At 41.0% G+C, this 25,594-nt stretch overlaps 1 protein-coding gene across 1 annotated transcript in view; it reads left to right on the plus strand.

Moving 5' to 3' along the window:
• Positions 1-25,594, plus strand: part of LOC105685111 (GTP-binding protein Di-Ras2) — a 49,542-nt gene that overhangs the window by 16,216 nt on the left and 7,732 nt on the right. Inside the window, exons 2-6 of the mRNA XM_048657849.1 lie at positions 7,584-7,706; positions 7,783-7,886; positions 20,702-21,453; positions 22,137-22,282; positions 23,904-24,169. Coding sequence (XP_048513806.1) covers positions 21,267-21,453; positions 22,137-22,282; positions 23,904-24,169 — 599 coding nt within the window. The 5' untranslated portion in view covers positions 7,584-7,706; positions 7,783-7,886; positions 20,702-21,266. The remainder of the gene's footprint in view (positions 1-7,583; positions 7,707-7,782; positions 7,887-20,701; positions 21,454-22,136; positions 22,283-23,903; positions 24,170-25,594) is intronic.

A 25,594-nucleotide genomic window follows, 5' to 3' on the forward strand; every position in this document is an offset into this window, starting at 1 on the left:
TTCCCGTACCGCAGAATAACGGCTGGTAGAACCAGAAGCGACAAGACGCCATCTTGCTGTGCGGCGGCCATGTTTTGAGTGAGTAGATCGGTACAAGATGGCCGCCAAACGCTACGCTCATTAATTGATGTTTTAAAAATACGTAACGAGTACACCAGAGACAGTGATACTAGAAGAGAGGAGTGGTAGGTAGGAAGTGACGAATCAACAGAACAGGACAATTAAGATTGAGGTGTTGTGCGATGAGGAGTCGAGCTCGATCCGCTAAACATAATTTAAAAATGAATCATACTTTTAATAAATACCAACTGAAAGACATTTTACCAGTGACAATGACCATACGAATTTAAACAACTCACACATTTCGTAAGTACCAAAATTTTACAAGACATTTCACCACTGACAAAACCCTCGCGAATTTAAACGAATTGTTACAAATACATGGTGAAAACATGGCGACCGCCGTCCAAGGCCACGAAAACTAACATCAGAAACGTCAGAGGAGCCGCCGTTATTGTTTTTCTAGTCCTTACTCCGTGGTTTCGACCCCTTGAAAAGACCTCGAAGACCCCGTACGGGTCGTTGCGGACCCATCGTCGATCGAAACCCCGCGCACTCCGCAACCCGCGATGAACGCCACCCGGGAGGGACGAAATTCTTTCCGCCTCCCTCGGCTCCGGCCTACTTTTCCTTAGATTCTTTCTCGGCCCCCACGGAGATTCGCGGCGCACGAACATCTCCGTATAGATTGCGTGCCCGTACACACCTCGCGTCCGGTATTATTATAACGCCGCTCGCCGTAAAGGCCGTGGTAGACGTCGAAATGGTGGCGCCGGCCACGTACGGAATCGCAATTATTTTCGTCGCGACGTTTTTTCTTCCGTTACGCCCCCCCGTCCGTCGGCGGGAACGAGCTCAATTTCGGTAATGCTGCGGATGCCGCGCGGGTGGCCGAACGCGCGTTACGTACTACCCCGAAAAACCGGACGGTCCGGAGGGCGAAATTTTTGAAAAAACCGCAAACCGCGTGCGAGAACTCACATCTCCTTACGAACGAGGATGAAAAATTTTTACCGCATAAGTTTAATACCTTAATTGGAAGTTGGTGGAAATGGACGTAGCTAAATGTAGGTACCCGTAATGTTAGAGCGGGGATGAGGTACGAAGAGTCGTCAATTGTCGGGTAATACCGATAATTGTCGACTTGAAGGATCCTCGAAATTCTTTATTCTCCCGGATTCGTCGGACTGACCGACTTGAGTGGCCACACTAGTTTGTAAAAGATAAACGATTATTAGAATAATTCGGGAGAAAGCACCAAACCTATGGCGTAGTCGCCGATACACATATCTATGTATATTAGGGTGGGTCAAAAAAAACTTCTATTTTTTTTTTTTTTGAATCTCACACAGAAAAACTTGTTGCTAGGCACCTTTAGAAAGGACACAGCCAATATGGGCTCTTAAATATTAATGGGAACATCCTCCTCATCACAGATTTCTATTTTCAATTCAGTTTGATATCCAAAAAGTCATGTTTTATCACCAATAGCTTGTTAAGCCCGTACTCGGGTCGATATCTGTAGGAAATCGAATGCTCCAGAAAAATGGTCTCTTAAACTTTTTCGATAAATCTTACCATTTCGAAGATATTCAAGGTCAAAAATTGAAGAATTTAAAGAAAAATCACTTTTTGTTTCTGAATTTTGTTAATGACTGAATAATAATTATTATCGAATGAACTGCATTGATTCTTGTAGAAAATTTAACGCTCCACTAAAATGGTCTCTTATACTTTTCCGAATTTTCGAATTTTCGAATTTTCGAAATTTTTTTTTTTTCTCGTATGTACTGCATATTGGAATTCAAATGGGAATATCTTCGAAATGGTTCGAGTAATCGAAAAAGTATAAGAGACCATTTTTGAAGAGCGTTAATTTTTCCACAAGAATCAATGCAGCTCATTCGATAATAATTATTACTCATTGTCAGTCAGTAACAAAATTCAGAAACAAAAAGTGATTTTTCTTCAATTTCTTCAATTTTTTACCTTCAATATCTTTGAAATGGTAAGATTTATCGAAAAAGTTCAAGAAACCATTCTTGTAGAGCGTTCAATTTCCTACAGATATTGACAATAGTACGGGCTTAACAAGCTATTGGTGATAAAACATGACTTTTTGTATATCAAACTGAATTGAAAATAGAAATCGATGATGAGGATAATATTTCCATTAATATTAAGAGCCCATGATGGGTGAGTCCTTTCTAAAGGTGCCTAGCAACAAGTTTTTCTGTGTGAGATTCAAAAAAAAAAATAGAAGTTTTTTTTTACCCAACCTAATCTATATATATATATATATATATATATTCTTTCATTGCCATTGCACCTGTACCATTTACACACGCCTGTGATCGTTTGTCCTCATTTATGCAACTGTGTCAATTTATTTGTGAGCGTGTCGACTTTTGAGCAAGCAATGTTCAGCAAGAGGACCCAAAAAATTCCGACTATATTGTAATGGCACTGCTCTTATTGCTTCTGTAATTAAATCATAACGCAAGTGTGGCACTTTATTTACTATCGTTGATTATTTATTCATCCGCTCCCTCTCTTTATTTTCACGGTGATCCATCCCGAACATTTATGTACTTACATATGTCCTATGTGATCTATTTCTCTGTATCAATTAATGTATTCCGTCGAGATAGATCGTAGCAAATCTAAAAACCAAAGACGATACGTTACATAACCTAAACCGAACGGAGTGACTGCGATGATATTCTTTCGGCGATATTGAGAATTAACGGCGAACGCTCCTTTCCCCCCCCCCCCCCCCCCTTGCTTTCTTCTCGTCTCCGTTTTTGCCGTCTCGTTTCGTCCGTCGGCCGAGTCGATCGATTGAGAAGCTGAAACGCGTTAACTTTCTTTCGTCACTTTCATCTGGAGCCACATCGGGGGTCCTTTATAAGGTGGGGTGGGTTCAGCGATACAAATATTGAAGAGGACGCGGAGATCGTTGCCGAGCCAGACCTCGTCGTACCACGTCAGTGGTCCGAATCGCCCGAAAACCTGACTAAGAATTCCAATTACGTATGGTGTCATATAAGGATGGAAAACTATAAGCATTTTTTTACCGAAGTTTATCCCCGCTCAGAACGTCTCAGATATTTCTTACGTGCACTTTGTTTTTTAAGGATGTAACTAATGTGCAGAGAATAGATGTTCTTTGTTTAATCGTTTGAATGAACGTTAATTTTATTACGGAATTGCTCAATGTTTATGTTTATTGCTGTTCGTTGAGTCTGATCGTCTTTTGTTGGTGGAGCAAAATGAGTGGAAAAAAGTTAATTGACTACATAGCGATCATGAAAAATTACACGACCGGTTGTAGTGTTGAATCTATTGCCAAAAATTGTACTTTTTTTTTTTTTGATTTTTCTTTAAATTGCTCCGTGCCCCTCGCGCGCCATCTTTTTCAGGACTTTCCTCTCCACGATCTGAACATTGAATTCACGCTGCCTAAACCTCGCGGATAGTTGCGCAATTTTAGATAAATGTCAATTATGAAAAAATTGCGATTTTTCGAATTTCCTCATTTTTTTTTCGCCACTAAACTCGCTCCGAAATTTGTGGCTACTTTTCCCAACGCGCCAAGTACAATAAAAGTATAAAATAGTCAAATTTCGGATTTATCTCAAAGTATCAAAGAATTATTGGAATCTGAAGAAGAAGATTAACTGACGAAAACTAACTTTTGCAAAATAAGAAACAATCGACGGAGGTAAAAATAAGTCAAAATGTAAATTAGAAGCGAAAAAATGGAATGTGTAAATGAACTGAAAAAAGTGAATAGCAAAAAAAAAAAAAAGAGAAAGAAACTCAAAAAAAGTAAAAAACAGGTTTCAAAGTTGTTTCACCGAACCTTCTCGTTGGTGAAACGCGTGTTTAGATTTTTTTAATCAAACCTAATCGAGTGTGGTCAATTTTCAAAACTAAAGTCGACATTTTTCACGCAGGTTTCACCTCGAAACGACCTCGGAGAACAACATCCGAGACTAGCCGCCATCTTTTTCGTACTCAGGGCGTCAAAAAACCCGCCTACCTACATACCAATTTTCGTATCACGTTTTTCATCGTTGCAATTTCGGCCAAGTTTTCGGTCAGGTAATTCGGCCCACGTTTCACGCTTCCCCGGTGTTGGAAACTCTTGTTACTCCGCGCGCGCGATTGATTCAGAAAAAATGGAGAAAAAAAAACAAACAAAAATACCCGATTTCGAGTTGGCTAGGCGATTCTCGCCGGCGCGTTTGTTTCTCTCCGCGCGTATGTTATATTCCGCCGCGGGTTTGACCGCAATCAAAATTTCCAATCAACGGGGTGTCGGTGCGCAACCGAAAGTTCTGCAACTCGGCTGAAACTGACGTTGATGTTGATGTTGATTTTCCGAACGTTGTGTGTTTCGCCGGCGAATCCAACGGAGAATTACTGCGCGGAAACCGAACGGAGCCGGATACTCCAGTTGTTCCGCGATTTCGTTCAGCCGTACGTCGTAAGTACACGAAGCACATTTCCAAAAAATATAACCAAATTCCTCGGAATCGAAACGGCTGCCCCGAGTCGCGGGGCAATTACGAGCCCTTGATCGATCCTACCTTTTTTTCAAACTTCGGGGGGAAACGAAAATCGGGCGGCGAGAACCAACCTAACCTAAAAGAAAATTTTCCGCCAAGTGTACAGAAGGGTTTCGTAGAGCAACGCGGTACGAAAAAAGCGTCGAAATTTTTCGAGACCATCGGATGAGGGGAACCGGAGAGAGCTTATTTCGGATGAAAGAAAGCGCCTCGTTCGTTTTTATTTCACTTTTTTTACTTTTCGAAGCTCGCCGACTGTTTGCAAATTTCGCGACAGGCGGGGCGCCCCGCTAACCCGTCTGGACTGATACGGGTTTCGGAAAGGCTGCGGACACCGAACCCGATCGCGAAACGAATCGAGTTTTTCCGAAATCTGAGGAAATATAATAACGCGTTGGGCGGATCGTTTGATCGCGTGTTACTACCGTAGCGCAGCGGTTGTTGTAACGTCGCCAATTACATCTCGTGGCAGCCGTGGAAATTCGTGGGAACGTAGAGCGAGCGACTGGATGGAGAATCGGGGCGATCTTTCATCTTCCGCTTGATTAATTCCGACGATCCCATTACCGAGCGGTTGGAAACGCGCCCCCGGAATTCGGAGATTGATTCGTTATACGTGTAATTAAAATCTTTCCTTCTCCGTCGGGTGCCGCGGGAATCCGTTGAAATATCTGCGGGTCCGCGGGGACCGCGGGACCGAGGAATCGGATCCTTCGGCGACCGGAAACCGGGAATAGAAGAGAAATAAAAAAATAAAAAAAAAATGAAAAATAAAAAAAATCGCCCCGGGAATTTTCGCCGGCGGGAAAATCGTGTCTCGGGACGGTGTACCGAGGGGACGTTGCTCGTGATTTTTCGAGGTTTAAAAATACCGATAGCCGAGCTGCATCGATGTTGCGGAATGATGCGGTTTTCTACAACGACGAACCAGGTGTACTTATTACGTGTATATGTAGTGTATACCTGCGTTGTGTACGTGTGTGTGTATACCTGTAAACCAACCACCGCGAAAAGTCGATAAGCGAAAGCACTCTGTTTACATTCACTAGCAACCAGACGGTATGTTTGCATTCCATCCCGACGTCGATCGGCGAGTGAATAACCCCCCCGAGGGTATCCCCGTTCGTATGTAGAACGTATTTTCAAACACACGCTAATGCAAACTATAACATCCGCGAATCTTGGCGGCGGCTGTACCGGCGAAACGGGGCGGATCGAAGGAACCGATGATTCTTGACGACCACCGAATATCGAAGAAGCGAAGATTCTTCGTGCGAAGATTCGATTTTTTGCATTTTTCTAGCCGTCGAAAACGCTATTTTTAGCAGTGAATTTACCGCATCGCTCGCAAATAGAAGAAGATGGTTCCGAAAATTCTGCATTTTTCATATGAGGTGCCCAAATATGTGCTCATTCTACGAAGACGCTTTCAATCGATATCGACAAATGGTTCGTATCTCTGAATAAAATCTCGGAAAATCGATATTTTCACGATTTTTTAATTAATATACTCATTAATATAATTGGTGTATTTTAATCTAAGTGTAAAACATTTTTGCACGTCCCCCATCTTTTTTTTTTCTGCTGAAACTCGGTGTCAGTTGGTATCAGAAAAACGAGACGGAGGACGTACCGATATTAATGAGTATTGATTGAAAAATCATGTAAATATTGATTTTCCGAGATTTTTCTCGAAGATACGAACCGTTTGTCGATATCAATTGAATGTGGGTTCGAATGATTCGCGACATTTGGGCACCTCGTATAAAAAATTCAGAATTTTTGGATTCATCTGCTTCCGTTTATGAGCTATACAGTGAATTTCATGCTAAAAATGGCGGTTTTGAAAATTGAAAGAACCGAATCCTGCAAGGAGAACTTTCTGTCAGAGACATCTTTGATTTTCGGGGGTCGTCGACAGTTTTTTGTTTTTTCGATCAGCCCAAGGTGTACCTAACCTAAAGTCGACGGAATCTGGTACCGATCATAAGTGCCGACAGCTTGGAACTAAATTCGCGTTGTGCCGGCTGTCGAACGTGGGTGAAAAAAAAAAAAAAAAGAAAAACGAAAACATCGTCCCCCAGGGTACGACGCTGTAACGATCGAACGAAAAAGGGGGCCAAAAAAGTGCCAAAAATAATGAAAATAACGAAACGCTTCGCCGTCGAACGATCGTCAAACAAATCGACGGTCTGAGAGACCGAAATCGGACACGCAACTCAGGGAAATCGTAAAAAAGGAATCAAAAAAAAAAAACAACAAAAAACGCCGGAAAATCGCGAAGAAGATTCTTCGTCGACATCTGCAGATTCTTTCGCTTATTTTCCACGACCTTGAGAAGGTCGCCATCGCGGTACGGAAAATATGAATTTCAACGCTTTCCCAGATTCGGCATATAAAAGCGTCGTTTTTTCGTCGGCGAAGCGATATTTCTCCCGACGTATCGATCACTTTTTTTCATCGTTTTTTTTATTTTTTTCCCCCCCCCGTTCCTTTTGCTTCTGCACATTCGCGAATGTACACGCGTCGTATTCTCGATTCGGTTCGGGGCAGGATTACAGCAAATCTCTCGTAAATCCCATGACGAACTGCCGCGCGGCGAGACTGCGAAGATTTTTATTTACGTCAAAACGTTTTTATTGTTTTATTTTTTTGTTTTTATTTTATTTATTTATTTTTTTTTCATTTATTCCGCGCGCTTTCTCTGCGCGGAATTTTTCCTCCGTACGCTCGTTTTTTATTCATCTCCTGAATAAACAATAAGCGAGTAAAAAACATCGAAAAAGGGCGCGGCGAGATTTTGTTTAATCTCATACCCGTGTAGCGCGGCTCTAATTGTTCTCGTTTTTTTTTCAGCTTAATTGTTTCGCCTTTTTTTTTCGAAATGTATTTCACACCGTTAAACACGGACTGATATTCATGGGACAATTTTTTTTGTTTCGGTTTCAGGCGAAAATTATTTTCGAAATAAGAAAAGTTGGAGGAGGAGTTCGCGCGGCGTCACGAAAAGCAGCAGCGTTTTACACGAGCCGGGCCATATTCAATTTCTGAATTATGCGCAGACTTCGGCAGGTAATATGCAAAACTGGATATTTTCCGACTCAGCTAATTTCCCATCTTCTCGTTCCCATTCTCATTGTGCTTGCAGGGGTCAGGGGCATTTTAGAGACGATGGAAATTCACCCCGATCCGCACAGAGGAATGCTAAAGAGCGCCCTCTTCAATTTACAAATTACGATCTCCGACTAGAAGGTAAAAATTACCCAGACGTTGCACAGTATCCCGCGCGGACTGCGACACCTCTCTCTCTCTCTCTCTCTCTCTCTCTCTCTCTCTCTCTCTCTCTCTCTTCCTTTCTTTCTATTCGCTCCATATTTTTCCGTCGGATAATCAATCGATTTACATCGAATATAACCTTCGCTCGACCTCATTTTTTATCCATATCTATAAGCCGACGGTCTCAAGAGACGGATAATTAACGCGGAGTGCGATCTTCTTCCTTTTTTTTTTTTCTTTTCTCTCTTTCTTAGCTTCTCAACGTGCGGGGGAATTGAAATCCTTTTCTTTCTTTTTTTTTTTTTTACCTTCAAGTTCTTCGGGATATTGTTCTGTTTATACATCCGAAGATTTTCTCTGGGAGGCGGGCGATTTTACACACTGGGATTTTGAGGTTATGGTTTTGAACTTTTATCGGTCGACCGATCGCCGCACGCGCGGCTCGGGGGATTTAACAGAAGTTCTTTTCTCGGTTCTAACAACGTTTAATTTCCGTTCGTAAAACTTTCCGTTTCTTTCTTTTCTTTTTTGTTTTTTTTTTCTCTCGCCGACGTTTTTATTTATCGCGTATATATATGTTGTACCCGTGTAATCCAACGGGCACGTCCAATTAATCATCATCGTCGTCGTCGTCGTCGTCGGCGTCGTCGTTATTATCAGCTACGTCGACGTCGTTCCGGAGGGAATTACTCGGCTCGTTTTATCGGCCGCGATCGCGAACGAAACGACATAAATTCCGTCGCTACACTATTCGATTGATTGAAAACGAATATCACTCGAAAGACGCATGCCAAGGATCATGCGGTAGAATAAGGACTAAGAAAGGACGATACGCTACTTTGCCGTTTTCAGTTTTCGTCGCCTCGGAAAATGGTCGCCATGTTTCGAACATGTATTCTTAAAACATGAATCAATGAACGCAGCGTTTGGCGGCCATCTTGTGTTCATCTGCTCGCTCGCAACATGGCCGCCGCTCGCTCGAGGCCGCGAAAACCGGCAACAACGAAATGACGTATCGGCGCTTCTGGATTCTAGACGGCGAAAATTGGCGGCGGTGGCTCCTCTGGATTACTTATTCGCAGAGCTCGTCTTTCGCGGTCTCAAAGTCGAATCGTTTCAGTCGAAAGTTTTACCGTTTTTCCACATCTCGAGTGCCGGGCAAACGTGAAGCGAAACGAATTGCGGATTCCGCCGCGCGAGTGAGGTTAGGTTGTGCGTGCGCGCTCCGATTTATTCCAACGGTCCCCGAGGTGATAAAGTATTCGGAATCTCGACCGGCCTCCGCAAATAGCGCCTGAGTAAACTCCCCCTCCTCCTCCTCCTCCTCCTCCTCATCGAGTCCTTGAATCTCCGAAGACGGATGCAAAGTTTATTCGGCAAAGCTCGCTGATTTTTTCCACCGAACATTGGAACCCCTTGATTATTTATATGAGGCGAGAAATCCGCCCGGAAATTTCTCGCCGTTTCCTCTCGCGGTGATATTTCTGTAATTTCGGTCTGATGTACTAATGGGCCGCGATACACCGGTTCGCCAAGCCTCCGGCGGAGCTGAAGGTTCGGGAAAACGCTCGAGTTTCGGGCTTCCGAAGCAGCTGTTGTTGTACAGAGAGCTTCGAGCTCGGATGGAGCGAGGTCCAGCGGGCACACGTGTCGTGTGCGAAGCTCTTTGTTTGAGCTAAACCAACCCCCAGATTACAGTATTTCCATAGATGCGACGCACCCGAGGTAGGCGGATGTATACCTACGTATGGGGCATTCCACGTGAAATCGGACACTCTTGAGCCCGACCTCTGTTTCGATTTTGATGAAAATTTTTGCTTTGTTTTTTTCTTTTTCCACCCCGCCGCAAACGAGACGTACCTTTGTGAGGATTTTTTTCGAATTTTTTAACCCGAACCAGGAAGGAGTTTTAAAAACCGCCCTTTTTTCTTGAACACATAAGCCATGACTTATAGGTTCAATAAATTGGCTACAGATAATCGATATGTTTTTACTTTTTTTATTGTTCAAAGTTTCCGTTAATTGTTTTTATTTTTAGAAAAATCGTCGAGTCTTTGAAATCCGACACTTTTGATTATTTTTTGGTTTTAACGAGAGAAAAAAAGCGATTCGTTCGGTGAATTCTCTCGCGTCGCCCGTATTGGGCTGAATTTTCCATCCATTTTTTTGACGATAAAAAAAAGGGTTTCCGGGTTTTGTTTGATCTTCAAATTTTTTTTATCAAAAAAACTTCGTTTGTTATTTCTTTATGTGAATAATATACCTAGATTGATTCAACTCGTGATAATAACAACAATTTTTTGATAATAGAAAAACTCGGAGATCGAGTAAAACCCAAAAACCCTTTTTTTTTTTATCGCGAAAAAAGAATAAAAGGAAAATTCGTTACACACTACAGGCGATGCGGGAAAATTCACTGAATAAATCAGAGTTTTCGTTTTGTTCTCTTTTCTTTTAATTAAAAGCGTCGATTAATTATTTCGCTCAAAAAAGTGAAAAATTTCGTAGAATTTTAAAACTGAATCTTTTTTAGGTATCTTTTGTTGGAAAGTACGTTGAAAAACGAAAATTTCGAACAAACGAAAACCTCCCGATTAGTCGATTTTTTTAAAAGTTGTAGCTATTCGAGAAAATGGGAGATTTTTGGAAACTTTTTTTTTAGGTTGGTTAAAAACATTTGAAATTTTTTTAAAAACGTCCACCACGGTGGGGTAGAAAAAAAATAAAAAGGTCCGACACGCAGACGTCCTCTATAGGCAGACGTGAATTGCTTTCGTCCAGATGAACGAAATTAAACTTTAATTATAATTAAATACAGGCATTCGATATTTTCCCAATTAGTATAACGACGAGAATCCTTTCCTATGTTTTTTTCCACAACGTAAGAAAATAATTTAATCTATGCTTAATTGAGAAATAAAAATTTCGAATTTTTGGAATCATCCGCTTCCTTCAATGAGCGACACGGTGAATTTCCTACTACAAAAATGGAGTTTTTTTGCGTCTCGCAAGGCCCCTACAAGAATTCAAAAAATCGAATCCCGCGACACGAAAAACTTTCCATCAGCGATACCTTGTATATGTTCGATTTTCGGGGGTTCGCCAACAATTATTTTTCGAATCAGGGCTTACGACCTATCACGCGACGCACACACACGCACACCTACGCGTAGTTACGTACAAAATGGGGTCCACATTATACACACGTATACTCGGAATCGACGCGCGGAGGATTTAACTCTCACATGAACGCGCTCCGCAGCGATGCAAATTCGAGTTTGCCGAGTATTAATTAGAGCGTTGCAGTCCGAACGGTTGGGGTGTCGCACTATGCTACAGTTTCTGAATTTAATTGCTCTATTTTGACACCCTCTCCCCTTCAATTCCCATTCGTCTACGTTGTATACGCTACACGCGTACCTGTAAACCTGCAGATATACACAAAACGCCGAACACGCGCCCCCTCCACCCATTTCTACCCGGCTTATTTTTTTCCCCTTCTTTTTTTTGTTTTGTTTTTTTTCTTCTTTCCTTCTCCCCGTCCGCGACTTCGTTTTGTTCCGAAAATCATGCAGAGGCTTGTTTTAATTAGTTGGGCGACCGATTGTCGGCCCCGTACGTGTAAAATACGCAGGTGTGTGTGCGTGCGTGCGCGCGTGTGTGTGTGGAACGTGTGTATTCCCACCGTGACGGTGATTCTGTTTCGATAATAATTTTTTCCGTCGTTGAATTATATTTTTATTACACGTCGTTCGGTAATTGCCACGTGCGCGCCACGGAAATCCGACCGAGTTTTTCGAACTCTCTTCTTATTCGAAATTTAATCGCGAATTTATCATTATTTTCATCGTTCGCTACGATCGTCTTTTTTTTTTTTTTTTGTTTTCCACATCCCCACCCCTACCGCGCGTTAAAACCGCCTGATTTTTAACGACGACGCGTTCGGTGTATTCCCGTTTTCCGGGGCACCGAATCACGTCCGAAGTAGTTAGGAGTTACTTTCCTCCCCTCGTATTCAATTTCTTCGCTTTTTTTTCTCCATTTCGTTCGGCTTTTCATTTTTCCTTCCCGTTTCTCTCCGAGACTCTTATTCTGCAATTATACTTGTATACTCGAACCGCGCGTTGTTTGAATAAAGTCGAGAGAAAAGTATCGATCGGGACAGCGATCAATTTTTCAAAACTTTTTTTATCCCTCGCGCTGAACTTTTGTTTTTTCTCTCCACGTCGCATCCCCTACGGTTTTTATTACGCTTCTTTTTTCGCATTCTCGAGCTACTTTTTCTTCCGCTTACTCTTTACCTACTCCATGTATATATATATATATATATATATATATATATATATATATATATATGTACGTATGTATAAAAGAGTGTACGTATGTATATGTATATATATATGTATGTATCTATATATACAGAGCTAACCTGAGTCATCATTCACAATAAACGTTCGAAGTTTATACCGCGCGCGTTGCTCTCTTCGTATAATTTTTCGAAACCACAAAAGCTCGAGGCCGCGCGTCGCACTCCCTTGGGAAAATATAAGCAACTGTGGACGCTGCGAGAGAATAAAAAAGCGCTGCGGGGGGAGGGGGGGGGGGGGGGTAATATTTCGCTGACAACGATTTATGATGAAAAATTTTCGCGGTATACGTATACCTATGTATACATATGTAGAAAAATCTTTCGTCGGTTTTGCCCAATCTTTGTCTTTTTTATGTGTCTATATGTATTCGACGATACGTTCGCGAGGACTGCAGGAAGAACTTGGAAAGAATCGAGAAAATTGTGATTTTTAAAAATTAGAGGCGACTCGAGAAACTTTTTTTTTTAATTTTTTGGATCCTCGCTTTGGATTTATACGACAATGCGCTTTTGGAACGATACGTTTGTAACGACTGTAGAATAATTGGGAACAATGGAAAAAATTTCAATTTTCGCAAATGAGGGGGCTAGGTCTAAGAAACGTTCTTACGATTTTTTTAAACTCCAGTTCACAAAAGTACATTGATTTTTAGGAACGATGTTATAGAAGTAACCTAGAACAGTTTGGAGCAATCGAAAAAATTCAAATTTTCGAAAAAGGGGGGGTTAGGTCAAAAAAACGTTGTTTCGATTTTTCAAAATTCTAGTTCACACTAGCCTAGGAGATTAATTTTTTTGAACAATATTATTTAATAAATCTGGAACAATTTGGATCAATCGAAAAAATTCAAATTTTCGAAAGTGGGGGACCGGTCGAAAAACTTCTTTTCAGTGTTCTGGCGTCGTTTTTGGATTTACCACAAAATGCTCCAGGAACAATATTTTTGGAACAATTTGGAAAAATCGAAAAAATTTCAATTTTCGAAAATAGGGGGAGCTAAGGCAAAAAAACGTTTCTTCGATTTTTTTTGAATTCCAGTTCACACCAAAAAATTAATTTTTTGAAACAATATATCAGAATTAGAAATCTAGAACAATGTGGAACAACCGAAAAAATTCAGATTTTCGAAAAAGGGGGGGGGGGGGGGGGGAGGGGCAACTTCACGGAGGTCAACCTTCGTGTATTCGACAACAAAATTGATTGTTACGGTTTTTTGTCTTTATCTTTTTTTTTATCATCGCGATTCGCTTGGCCGTTATAATTAGCCTCCGCATCTTGAATTTCGCAGATTTATTCAACGCCGAAATCCGTGCCCCTAATTTAGCTCAGGGATTATAAGGGACCCGGTCAGAAAAGTCATAATTCTCATTCTAATCCATGCGAGCAGCTCACCCGAAAGCTCTATGGTTACGCAATATTTTTCGCCCGCATGTTATTTTCTCTCGTTATTTTTTTCCCCCCATTTTTTAGCTCGCCAATTTTCCACGCGTCGTCTTCTTATATTCTTTCCGCTACGTCAAAAACTGACGTGGCGTCGAAATACCGTGCGATTTTTTTCATCGCTCTTCCCACCTTATAGGTTAAGTGCAGTTCGAATGACGACTTTGCTTCGGGATCGTCCGGGAGATTTGAAAAAATCGACGTAATTTCGTTGTTTTTTTTTTTCTTCCTTTCTCTCTTCTCAGGGAGATTCAGCGGCCCGAGTGTAGTACATCTGAATGACAAAGGGGGAAGAACGGTGAGATGATAAAAAAGCAAATTAAAGCCAAAAAAATAAAGGAAACGTCGTCGCCCTCGCAATTCAAATGCCAATCCCCACGTCAGTGCAGTTTGTACACTAGAAATAATCAGAGGGGGGAAAGACGTCCCGCTGTCCTTTTCCCCCTCTTTTTTTCTCTCCTCTCTATTTTCCCTCACCCACCCCCTGCGAAAAAGAGGGTTACGGAGGAAGATGGAGAATCGAAAATAAATACCGCCATCTACAGCCGGCCGCGTTGGCGTATTTTTGTTTGCACCTGGGGGAAAGAAGAAGCTCGGAGCTTACGACGCTACCGACACCTTTATATCGCCGCCACCGCGATCCGTACGTTACGTACGTACAAACAACGTCGAGATAATTGCGGGGGAGCTTATTTCATTAAACGACCGATAAAACCGGAGCGAATCGCCAGGGCTCGTTGTTGTGTACCTTGAGATGATGCAAACATTCGACGACGACACGATCGGCTGTCGCCTCCGCCTTTTTTTCTAGGTAGATACCGGGAATTCGGGACGAAAGCCATCGGGTGTCGGGAAGATGAGGAGGACGTTTGCCGGGAAACTGCAGGTCGCGGCCGTGGAACGTTTTTATTAAAAACTTAATCGAGCGAAAAATGGCGATCGGTTTTTCTTACCGTTTTCCTTATTTTTCTTCTTCTTTTTTTTTCTCTTTGCCTTTTTTCAGACTTCGGGGTCGGTTCGTCGAGGAGGAACTCTCGGCCCTTGTGTCGGAGGGTGGAGGGTCGTGGTAATTGGGCCCATCACGAGCTTCTTTTTTTTTTTTTTTTTCGGGCATCCATTCTGTAGCGATTGGAGGCCATTTGCAAAGCGTTTCGAGCCGAGTCACGGTCTCCCCCATTCTTCACCGTCACTTTGACGTATTATGGTCCACGGCGAACCGGCTGCACCTGCTAAACCTGCGAAACTTTTCGACTGATCGATGAACCGCGAATCCTTGTGGCGGCTGTATGTGCGTAATTTCATAGGAGCCCCGAAGTGAGGTTAGGTACCCACCGATCGGTGGGGTTAATGACAGTCGTTTCCGCGTTCGACCCTCCGGATTTCGGCCAAATTGAGGATCTGCGAAAAGATGTAATAAGTATCGTCGTATAGTATGAAGGTAGTCACTTCACTTCACTTCACTTCACTTCACTCCACTCACCTCACCTCACTTTAGTATTCACTTGAGGAAAACAAAAACACGAAAGACGAATTAGTTTAGCTACAGTGATTTCTCGTTTCGCATCTTTTTTTTTTTATCTATGCATCGCTCTGGAAATGAGGGAGAAAGGACCGAAGTGAACTTGGCCCCCCAATTTTTACTGTTTAAAAAAAAAAAATGTTTGCCATCGCGATTGTCCTCCGTTTGCCAATGTTTGCCTCACGTTTATCTTCGTTCGCCCCTTTTGACCTTGAGAGTTATCCATTTTCGAAAATGGCGGCAGGGGGGGAGGGGGACTTCGCCAATTCGGTCCCCCAACATTTGACAAATGACCAACATTTTTTGCCAGCGATTTTCCTCCGTTTGCCAATTATGTTTGCCATATCTTTATATATTAGTTTGCCTTTTTTTTACTTTAAAAGTTGTCCGTTTTTTGAAAATTAGGGGAGCCAGCTTCACCGATTTGGCGCCCCAAAATTTGCCTAGTGAGAAATTATTTTTGCCATCGCGATTATCGTTCGTTCGCCAACGTTTGCCATATCTTTATTTTCGTTTGGCCTTTTTTAGTTTGAAAGTTATTCCTTCTCACAAATCAACACGAAATTGGCTCAAATATCGAAATGTGTTTGTATTTATGTATTTTTTTGTTGCCTTTTCACGCTCCACGGTCAAATTTGTTCAGTGTTTCCATTTTAAAAAGATGAAAAGGTTGAAAACCAATATTTTGTAACATCAAAAAAATTCGGGAGCATCATTATTATCACAATCATTAATAATCCCAATTATAATAACCATGAATTGAAAAAACAAAAATAAATTCAAAAGGGGCAAACCAAAATAAAGTCATGGCAAACATTGGCAAACGGAAGGCAATCGGTGGCCAAAAAAATTCTTGATTATTGGCCAAATTGGCCCCCCTCCCCCCGCCACCCAATTTTCGAAAACTGGTTACTTTCAAGTACAAGAAGAGGCGAACTAAAATACGAACATATGGCAAACATTGGCAAACGAAGGACAGTCGATGGCAAACTTTTTTTCTCAAATAGTATGAATATAAGGGGGGGGGGGGGGGGGGGGGGCAAGTTCACTTCGGTGGTAAAAGGGTCGCTTACTCTGCAACGGAGTAGGCTATCAATTGCTTCGCCATTTTCAAAAATCGGTGCGCAAATCTCTCGTGTCCGACATAACCTATATTCTGCCCTCGCGTACGTACAAACATTCCAGAGTAGGTGGCAATCCGAGGAAAGCTCAAAGTCCCCGCGACTTTCCTTTCGCTTTTCCCTCACTTTCGCGCACCGCGCTTCAGCAGAATCTCGCCGATCCAACAAGTCGACCGAGAATCCAAAACCGAGGGTCGCACCCCTCCGCAGCTTTTCAGCCCTCGATATCCGCGCTAATAAGGGGGACGCGGGGCGCCAAATTAAGGGCGAGGGGGGCAGCCGCCAACCTTTGAGGCGAACGCTTGCGGTGGACAGTGCGTTATGCCGCGTTAGGTACGTACCTACCACCGTACGCCGCTAACCAACATTCCGGTTGCCATGGCGATCCGACCTAACCTAACCCAGAAGCGTCAAAGAGAACTTCGAATCCCTTGGAAATCACCACCACCTCCCCCCCCCCCCCCGTCCCCCCGTCGCCGTCGTCTTCCTTCTTCCCTCCCTGCGCAACCCTTCGAGTACACGTGTCACGTGATCGAACATCGGTTATTTACGTATCGTTTCCGACTCCGATTCGGAAGTCGATTAAAAATTCTTAGAAATTTCGCCGGAGCGACGCTGCCGTCCACCGAACTGTGAAATTGGGGGCGGCATAACCTCGAAAAAAAAAAAGAAACTCGCTAAGCGGCAAAACGATTGTAAAATATTAAGGAGAAAGAAAAACGAGCGAGGCGTGAAGACATGTGAAAAATTTTAAACAAACTTCGCCCAAGTGAAACTGCCGCGTCGGCTCCTTTACCTTTTTCTCGCCATTCGATTCGATCGAGTATAAAATAGCGCACCGTGACCGACGGACGCCATTTTGTCTATCGGCAAAGTTTTTTTTGCGGCTCGCGCCATTTTGTCTCTGACGTGTTTTTCCGATGTGTACCGCGTCTAATGTAAGATTCTTATAATATAAAACTGTGCACTCGACACTCTTGACGAAGTTATTTTCATGTAATTACAGAAGTTACGTTCAGATCGTCGCTGAGAGCGACGTGTTTTCCGTTTAACTCTTCGTATAATTGGCTTTCGGGATTCCCCGAGAGGTTTTATTTTGAAAAGCCCTTATTTCATCCGCGTTCGAAGATCAAACCGGAACTTGAAACTGTATAATCGAAAAATGCGGCGAAATCTTCAAAGCCACGGAGCGTAACTATCCGGATCCCCGGGCCGCCATTTTTGTTTTTCTTGGTTTCATTTTATTTTATTTTTTTATCTTTCGTTTTCCGCGGCGCGGAATTTATCGTCGATGTTAAGCGAGCTCTGCACACGTGTTTGCTTTTTCTCCGAAACGGGTATATTAAAGCAAACGCGCCAAATTCAGAGAAAAATGAAAAACTAAAAGATCGATATATATATATATATATATATATATATAATATATACCTGGCCATGGTGAAAAAGGTGAAACCTTTGAATCGGAAAAAGTCACCGACAAAATTCATTCCGAATTGGTTTTGTCGAATATAACGTATGGGCCATTCCACGTGAACCGGATCAGTCACCTCTCAGATATTTTTTTAATTTGGCATGTCGATTGTCCATGGGGAGTTAGATTTTTGTGCCAAAGGATTTTTGAATTAGTGCAAATTTCGATTTATTATGAACAATCGAAAAATTGAGAGGCGGTTTCTTTAAAAAATCATAACTTCGTCAAAAATGATGTGAGATTTAATTTTTTTTTTTAAATTTACGCGGATGAGGCTATAGATTTATGAAAAAAATAAATGGTGCCGAAAAAGTTTATTTATCATTTGTTTATTTGACAATGAATTTTTAAATGATTTTTAAAACACTGATGGATAGCACCGAAAAATTTAAAAAAAATGCTGACATATACTTTGAACTATACTACAGCCTGTGAATTAATTTCAGAGATGCGTTCGGCTTTGTTTTCGAGTAAAAAATCATCGAAGTTGGCGGCGCGCATGAATTCGAGCTCGTCGACGCCTATGCGCGTGATGACGCGCGTCGAGCGACAGAGATCCTATCTACTCTGTACGGACGCTACTTGGTGTACGCTCGACCGCGGTATTCACGAGTCATTTTCGCGATGATAGACACCGTTTAAAAATCTGAAAAAAATTCCATAGCTTCCCCATAACACGGCAAAGCCATAGAGTAAGTTTCAGAGATGTGTTATTTCTCGTTTTCGAGATATCCGGACGCATTGTGACTCCGCGCTCGCTACTTGGTAGACACTCGGCGACGGAATTCACGAGTCATTTTCGCGATGATCGACACCGTTTAAAAATCTGAAAAAAATTCCATAGCTTCCCCATAACACGGCAAAGCCATAGAGTAAGTTTCAGAGATGTGTTATTTCTCGTTTTCGAGATATCCGGACGCATTGGGACTTTCCATGCTCGCTACTTGGTAGACACTCGGCGGCGGAATTCACGAGTCATTTTCGCGATGATAGACACCGTTAAAAAATCTGGAAAAAATTCCATAGCTTCCCCATAACACGGCAAAGCCATAGAGTAAGTTCCAGAGATGTGTTATTTCTCGTTTTCGAGATATCCGGACGCATTGGGACTTTCCATGCTCGCTACTTGGTAGACACTCGGCGGCGGAATTCACGAGTCATTTTCGCGATGATCGACACCGTTTAAAAATCTGGAAAAAATTCCATAGCTTCCCCATAACACGGCAAAGCCATAGAGTAAGTTCCAGAGATGTGTTATTTTTCGTTTTCGAGATATAGGGACGCATTGGGACTTTCCATGCTCGCTACTTGGTAGACACTCGGCGGCGGAATTCACGAGTCATTTTTGCGATGATCGACACCGTTTAAAAATCTGAAAAAAATTCCATAGCTTCCTCATAATACGGCAAAGCGATAGAGTAAATTCCAGAGATGTGTTATTTCTCGTTTTTGAGATATTATTGTGGCTTAATATGTCCAAGTAGCAAGCGCGGAGTGCCATATGCGTCCCTATATCTCGAAAACGAGAAATAACACATCTCTGAAACTTACTCTATGGCTTCGCCGTGTTTTGGGGAAGCTATGGAATTTTTTCCAGATTTTTAAACGGTGTCTATCATCGCGAAAATGACTCGTGAATACCGCGGTCGAGCGTACACCAAGTAGCGTCCGTACAGAGTAGATAGGATCTCTGTCGCTCGACGCGCGTCATCACGCGCATAGGCGTCGACGAGCTCGAATTCATGCGCGCCGCCAACTTCGATGATTTTTTACTCGAAAACAAAGCCGAACGCATCTCTGAAATTAATTCACAGGCTGTAGTATAGTTCAAAGTATATGTCAGCATTTTTTTTAAATTTTTCGGTGCTATCCATCAGTGTTTTAAAAATCATTTAAAAATTCATTGTCAAATAAACAAATGATAAATAAACTTTTTCGGCACCATTTATTTTTTTCATAAATCTATAGCCTCATCCGCGTAAATTTAAAAAAAAAAATTAAATCTCACATCATTTTTGACGAAGTTATGATTTTTTAAAGAAACCGCCTCTCAATTTTTTGATTGTTCATAATAAATCGAAATTTGCACTAATTCAAAAATCCTTTGGCAAAAAAATCTAACTCCCCATGGACAATCGACATGCCAAATTAAAAAAATATCTGAGAGGTGACTGATCCGGTTCACGTGGAATGGCCCGTATATAAAAATTTATTCCGACATAAAAAAAGGGGGGGGGGGGGGGGAGGAAAAAAAACGAAAGGAGATAAAAAAAAAATCGTTGAAATAACAAAAGCGAAACTGCGCGGGTCGCCCGAATTATCATTGTTATTTTACGATTAAGTTTTTATTCCGATTGTATCCGTGTGGTAAATAAAAATAAAAGCTTCGGAATTTTGTGCGATACAAATGACGGCGAGGCGAATATAACGATCGTATACATAATGAACCTAATTATCGCGTATTGGCTAATTAGAATAAATTGCTTTCGAATATCATTTATATTTTTGTCCGCCCTAGGAGATCCGCAGCGTGTTGTTATGCACGGCTCGATGAATAAAGGGTAATTAAGTTCAAAGGGAAAATTCGGGGAAAAAAAGGAAGCTATTAAATCGATATATAATGTATAAGAAATCGCACGTTATAATATTCGCGTATAGCAGTCGTTCGTTCGTTCGGTTCGGTTTGCCTGATTAATTTTTTCTCTTCGCTCTTTTTTTTTTTTTTCTTTTTTCTTCGATAGAAACGAAAAATTTCCCATCGGAAATCTTTGACTCTTCAAGAAAATTCGTTCAAAAGAGAAAATCTTCAAGATTTGTTTTCGACTCGTCGCCCATTTTAATTACGTTCGAATTACGTTTGGAATTTTCAGCTCCGAGCAGCAGCAGCAGCAGCAACAGCAGCAGCAGCAGCAACAAAATCAGCCCTCACTGGTGTACGACGCGGTACATATATCTATACGACGTAACAATTAAAAAGCAATTACGAAACCGGCTCAATGTAACGAAACATTCCTAATTCATAAACTATTAGATGTACTATAGAGTGGAAAGTGCAAATTACGGATTTCTTTTTCCGCCATCTTTTTTTTTTTTTTCTTCTCAGTGTTTCTCACGAAACCGGACTATAGCGTGCGCGCGCGTGCGTGTGTTTGTTAATTTCGAAGCAACGTCGAAGTGCACGAAATTAACAACTCTGCGAACAAATCAGTAGGTAAAGCAGATCGAAGAACGAACGAGAAACTCCGACTGCAAAAAATCCAAAAGTGCGCAACGGCGCGTAATTCGAAAATGGAGGAACAGGCGGAAAATTGAAAAGCAACAAAACGAAACAAAAAGAAATAAAATAAAACAAAACAAAACAGATCCTGGCAGAGGGGAGGGGGAGCGAACGAGCGAAAGAAACTGAAGGAAGGAGGATCGAATCGCGGTGAAGAAATGGCGGATTACGAGAGAATTCGCTTGGTTATACTGGGGGGTGCGGGGGTGGGAAAAAGTGCGATCGTCAGACGTCTCCTCGGACAGGGATTTACGGAGAGGTATAAAGCGACCGTCGAGGATCTCTACTCCAGGGAGTGCGTGCTGGGAACGTTGACCCTGAAAGTTGACCTCTTGGACACCGCGGGTGAGGATTATGATTTTTTTCTCTCTCTCTACCGTTTATCTGACGATGAAATGAATTGTACGTTAGGGTGGGTCGAAAAAAAACTTTTATTTTTTTTTTTTTTTTGAATCTCACACAGAAAAACTTGTTGCTAGGCACCTTTAGAGAGTACTCACCCAGTATGGGCTCTTAATATTAATGGGAACATCCTCCTCATCATAGATTTCTATTTTCAATTCAGTTTGATATTCAAAGTCATATCTCATCACCAATAGCTTGTTAAGCCCGTACTATGGTCAATATCTGTAGGAAATTGAATGCTCTTCAAAAATATTCTCTTATACTTTTTCGATAAATCTTACCATTTCAAAGATACTCAAGGTCAAAAATTGAAGAATTTGAAGAAAAATCTTTTTTTCTTTCTGAATTTTGTTACTGACTGAGTAATAATTATTATCGAATGAGCTGCATTGATTCTTGTAGGAAATTTAACGCTCTACAAAAATGGTCTCTTATACTTTTTCAAATTTTCGAAATTTTTTTTTTTCTCATATGCACTGCATATTGGAATTCGAATAAGAATATCTTCGAAATGGTTCGAGTAATCGAAAATGTATAAGAGACCCTATTATACCTAACCCTATTATACATATAAGCGTTGATCCGTCGAATCTGCTTTCTTCATCGTGCGTTGAATTCTACAGGGGATCTCCAGTTCCCGGCGATGAGGAGACTCTCCATCGCCACGGCGCACGCCTTCCTTCTGGTTTACGCTTCCACCTCGCAACCGAGTTTCGAATGCGTCAAAAGATGCTTCGAAGAGGTCAGAGAGCAGAGATCGGATTTTCAGGTTAGTCGAAAAAACAAACGAACGAAACAAACGTACGCGTCATTTGTCGGCCATTGTTTACCCTTCTTAGTAATTTAAACTCAAGATTAGGAGGAAATTTTGTCTCCAATTTTGGGGAATTCCACGTCGATTCGACGAAAATTTTTACTGATTTTTACACAATAGCGAAACCCGTCTCCAATTTTTTTGAACTTTTACCGTTCAGTTGTATTTTTTAATTGAGAATTTTCGAAAGCTCGATCGATCGTCTTTTTTTTCTCTCGATTCTCGAAATTCCTAAGGCCAAAAAAAAACAAAAATTTTATTGCAAACATAAAAAAGAGCGGATCGATTGTGTTTGTTTTTATTTTTGTCAGTTTTTTCTACAAAATGAGACGACAATCGAGATTTTTCCAGAATTCTTCTTTTTCTTTCTTTTATAATTGGAAAAACAGAAAAAGAAAATAGAAAAAGAAATCTGTTTACTTTTTTTACAAGCAAATAATGTTTTGTTTTTGTTTTCATTTTCGCCAGTTTTTTTTTACAAAATGAGACGACAATCGAGGTTTCTTCCGAAATTCTTTTTTTTTTTTTTTTTTTTTTTTTTGTAATTGTAAAAACAGGAAAAAAATAACTAGAAAAAGAAATCTGTCTACTTTTTTCACAAGCAAATAATTACGTTCTTCTTTTACCGAAATATTTTTGAGAATTTTGCCGTAAAAATCGATCTCTACGCTGCTTTGAGTTTTCGAAAACGGGTGGACTAACAATAAGAAAGATTTGAAAAAAACGAAGAATTTTTTTGAACCAATAGCTATCCTGAAAAGATTGAAGAGGATCGCCGTGTTTCGTCGATCGGATCGACGCGGAATTCTAACCTCTATATAAATTCGTGTATCCGTCGAGAGAGTAATTATACATGTATATATGTATACGTATATTATATACACTAGCCAAATAATATATTATCGCAAGATGTCCCAGGTGATGATAATACACGTTGAACCCATGTATACCGACAACCATATTCATTTCAAAGACTCTGGAGCGGAATCGCTCCGGGCGCTTGTTATCCTTACACGCCATGATCACCTTTATGTAAACCCTTATGCTTATCCGCGTCCTCATTTTCGTCCTTGAGGGCTGTATATACTCTAATTGATATACTCCTCATCAGTTTATAGAGATCGTTATCTCGTAGAATGTCTAATAAACTCTCCGGCTCAATTCTACGCCATGTATATATATACATACATATATACAGCTATACATGCAATTATATACCCACCGTAATAACGACGATAATAATAACACCGGAATAATTGTTTCTAAATTACTGTAACGAGCGTATTCCCTAATCGAACGTCGAAAAAATATTTCCTGCACTTTGTAATTGCACAAAAAAATAAACCTGTCCAAGTACCAAGTTCGAGAGAGGTTAGGAAATTCCTCACTTCGATATTTTGCGATAAAAATTTCGAGAGATTGGGACCGCCGTGGAAAGTCCGAAGCGGATGGAACCACTAGGCGAGTTATTTTGTCACGTGTGCTCGAGAAGGATCGATTTTCCTCTCGATTCCGTAGTTAACTTGAGAAAATGTGTCGACGCCACTTCGACGCGTTTGTTCCGTTTGTTCCGCAGGAGGTGCCGATCGTAGTGGCGGGAAACAAACTCGACCTAGCCCCGTCCCGACGAGAGGTTAGAATAGAGGATGTCAGCGAGTGGCTCTTTTGCGAATTGCCTAAACTGAGGGCGAAGGTGATGGAGTGTTCGGCCAAGGACGACTACAATATAAAGGAGCTTTTTCGGTGCTTTATTACGCTCTCGAGATTTCTGCCGAAATCAACCGCCGGAGATACCGACGAATCTGGTCTGAGAAGAAGGTGCTCCGCTTACGGATCCCGCAGGTAAAAAAAATGGGGAGGGAGGGGGGGGGGTAAACAACTTATAAATGTTAATCAACACCTCCACCTCTATTTATCTATTAATTACACTGTGTGAAATTAGAAAATTTATACAAACAACGACAGGTTTTTTTTTTTTTTTTTTTTTTTTTTTTTTTTTTTTTTTTTTATCACAGCTCTCGATTCGAGACACATTTGTGATTTTTTTTTCAAGTTTTTTGTCTCCCCGTCTTTGAGGTTTTTAATTTTCGACAACTGAAAAGTTCGAAACAGACTTGCCTTAATTGATTTTTCTTTAAAAAAAATTCTGAAAAATACTTCGGCCAACGACTGACATTTTTTGCTTGTATGTATATTATGAAACAAAGTGGTCGCAAATTTTTCTTTCTATTTCTTTCATTTGTTTTTTCTTCTTCTTTTTTGAATAAATAACTGAAAAAAACAACGAAAAAATCTACAGAGGAAATTTCAGATGAGAATTTTTATTTCATTATTTCTTTTAGGAACTTGCGCGAAAAAGTTTTGAAAGAAAAATAGAAATTCCCAACTCTTTGTTACAACGCTCTGATTGATTTCTCTACCTGTCGATCTAAAATGGCGCCGAAGTATACAGGCTACACGATTCGGAATCTCGTTGTATTATTTTTTTTTCCATAATATAATTCACACTATTTGACGGTTATGCGAGAATTATTCCGTGCGAAGGATCGTTATGAGCTGTCAGTCTGGAAAACGAATGCAATAACGATATCTATAAACGCCTGCTGCTTGTGTTATATAATTACATGCATGTATATCATGTATATCGTAATCACGAAAAGTGCGCGTTTCAAAATTAGCGAATACTTTTTTCGTGATAATATTCTGTTGTTTTTTTCATTAGTTTAAAAGCCTGCGGAAACGTACGACTGTAATCGGCATATATGTATACCGCAAAAAATGTATATATACGTATATATACATATATACCTACCTTGAAATAAAACAGCGCATTTTTCAATTTGTCGAACCCGTTTTTGAAAATGCGATTTTGGAATTCCCTCGGTGTCGACAATTCGTGCGTGAAACTTTTTGGCGGCCATTTTGAAGAGGAGATTTCGGGCTACAAAATGGCTACCTCAAAAGTTTTCTGCGATTTTTTTTTTCAAGCTCCGTCGAAAATTTCCAAAAACTTGTTTTTCACAAAGTTTCGCTTAGAAGCCTTCTGACCTAACCTAAACTACGTTACGAGGTAAAAAATGACCTTGAGAAGAATTTTCAAGTCGGAGTTTCGACCTTCAAAATGCTTCCCAAACTGATTTGTTTCAACATTTTTTTTCTAAAGTTGGAGCATTTTGAAAATCTGTATTATTTCGCCGGGTACGCCATTAAAATGTTGTTTTCGAGTGTACATCATAACTCATATAGAAAGACGTGGAAAAAAAAAAT

Source organism: Athalia rosae, chromosome 7 (genome assembly GCF_917208135.1).
Source record: "Athalia rosae chromosome 7, iyAthRosa1.1, whole genome shotgun sequence".
NCBI lineage: Eukaryota > Metazoa > Arthropoda > Insecta > Hymenoptera > Athaliidae > Athalia > Athalia rosae.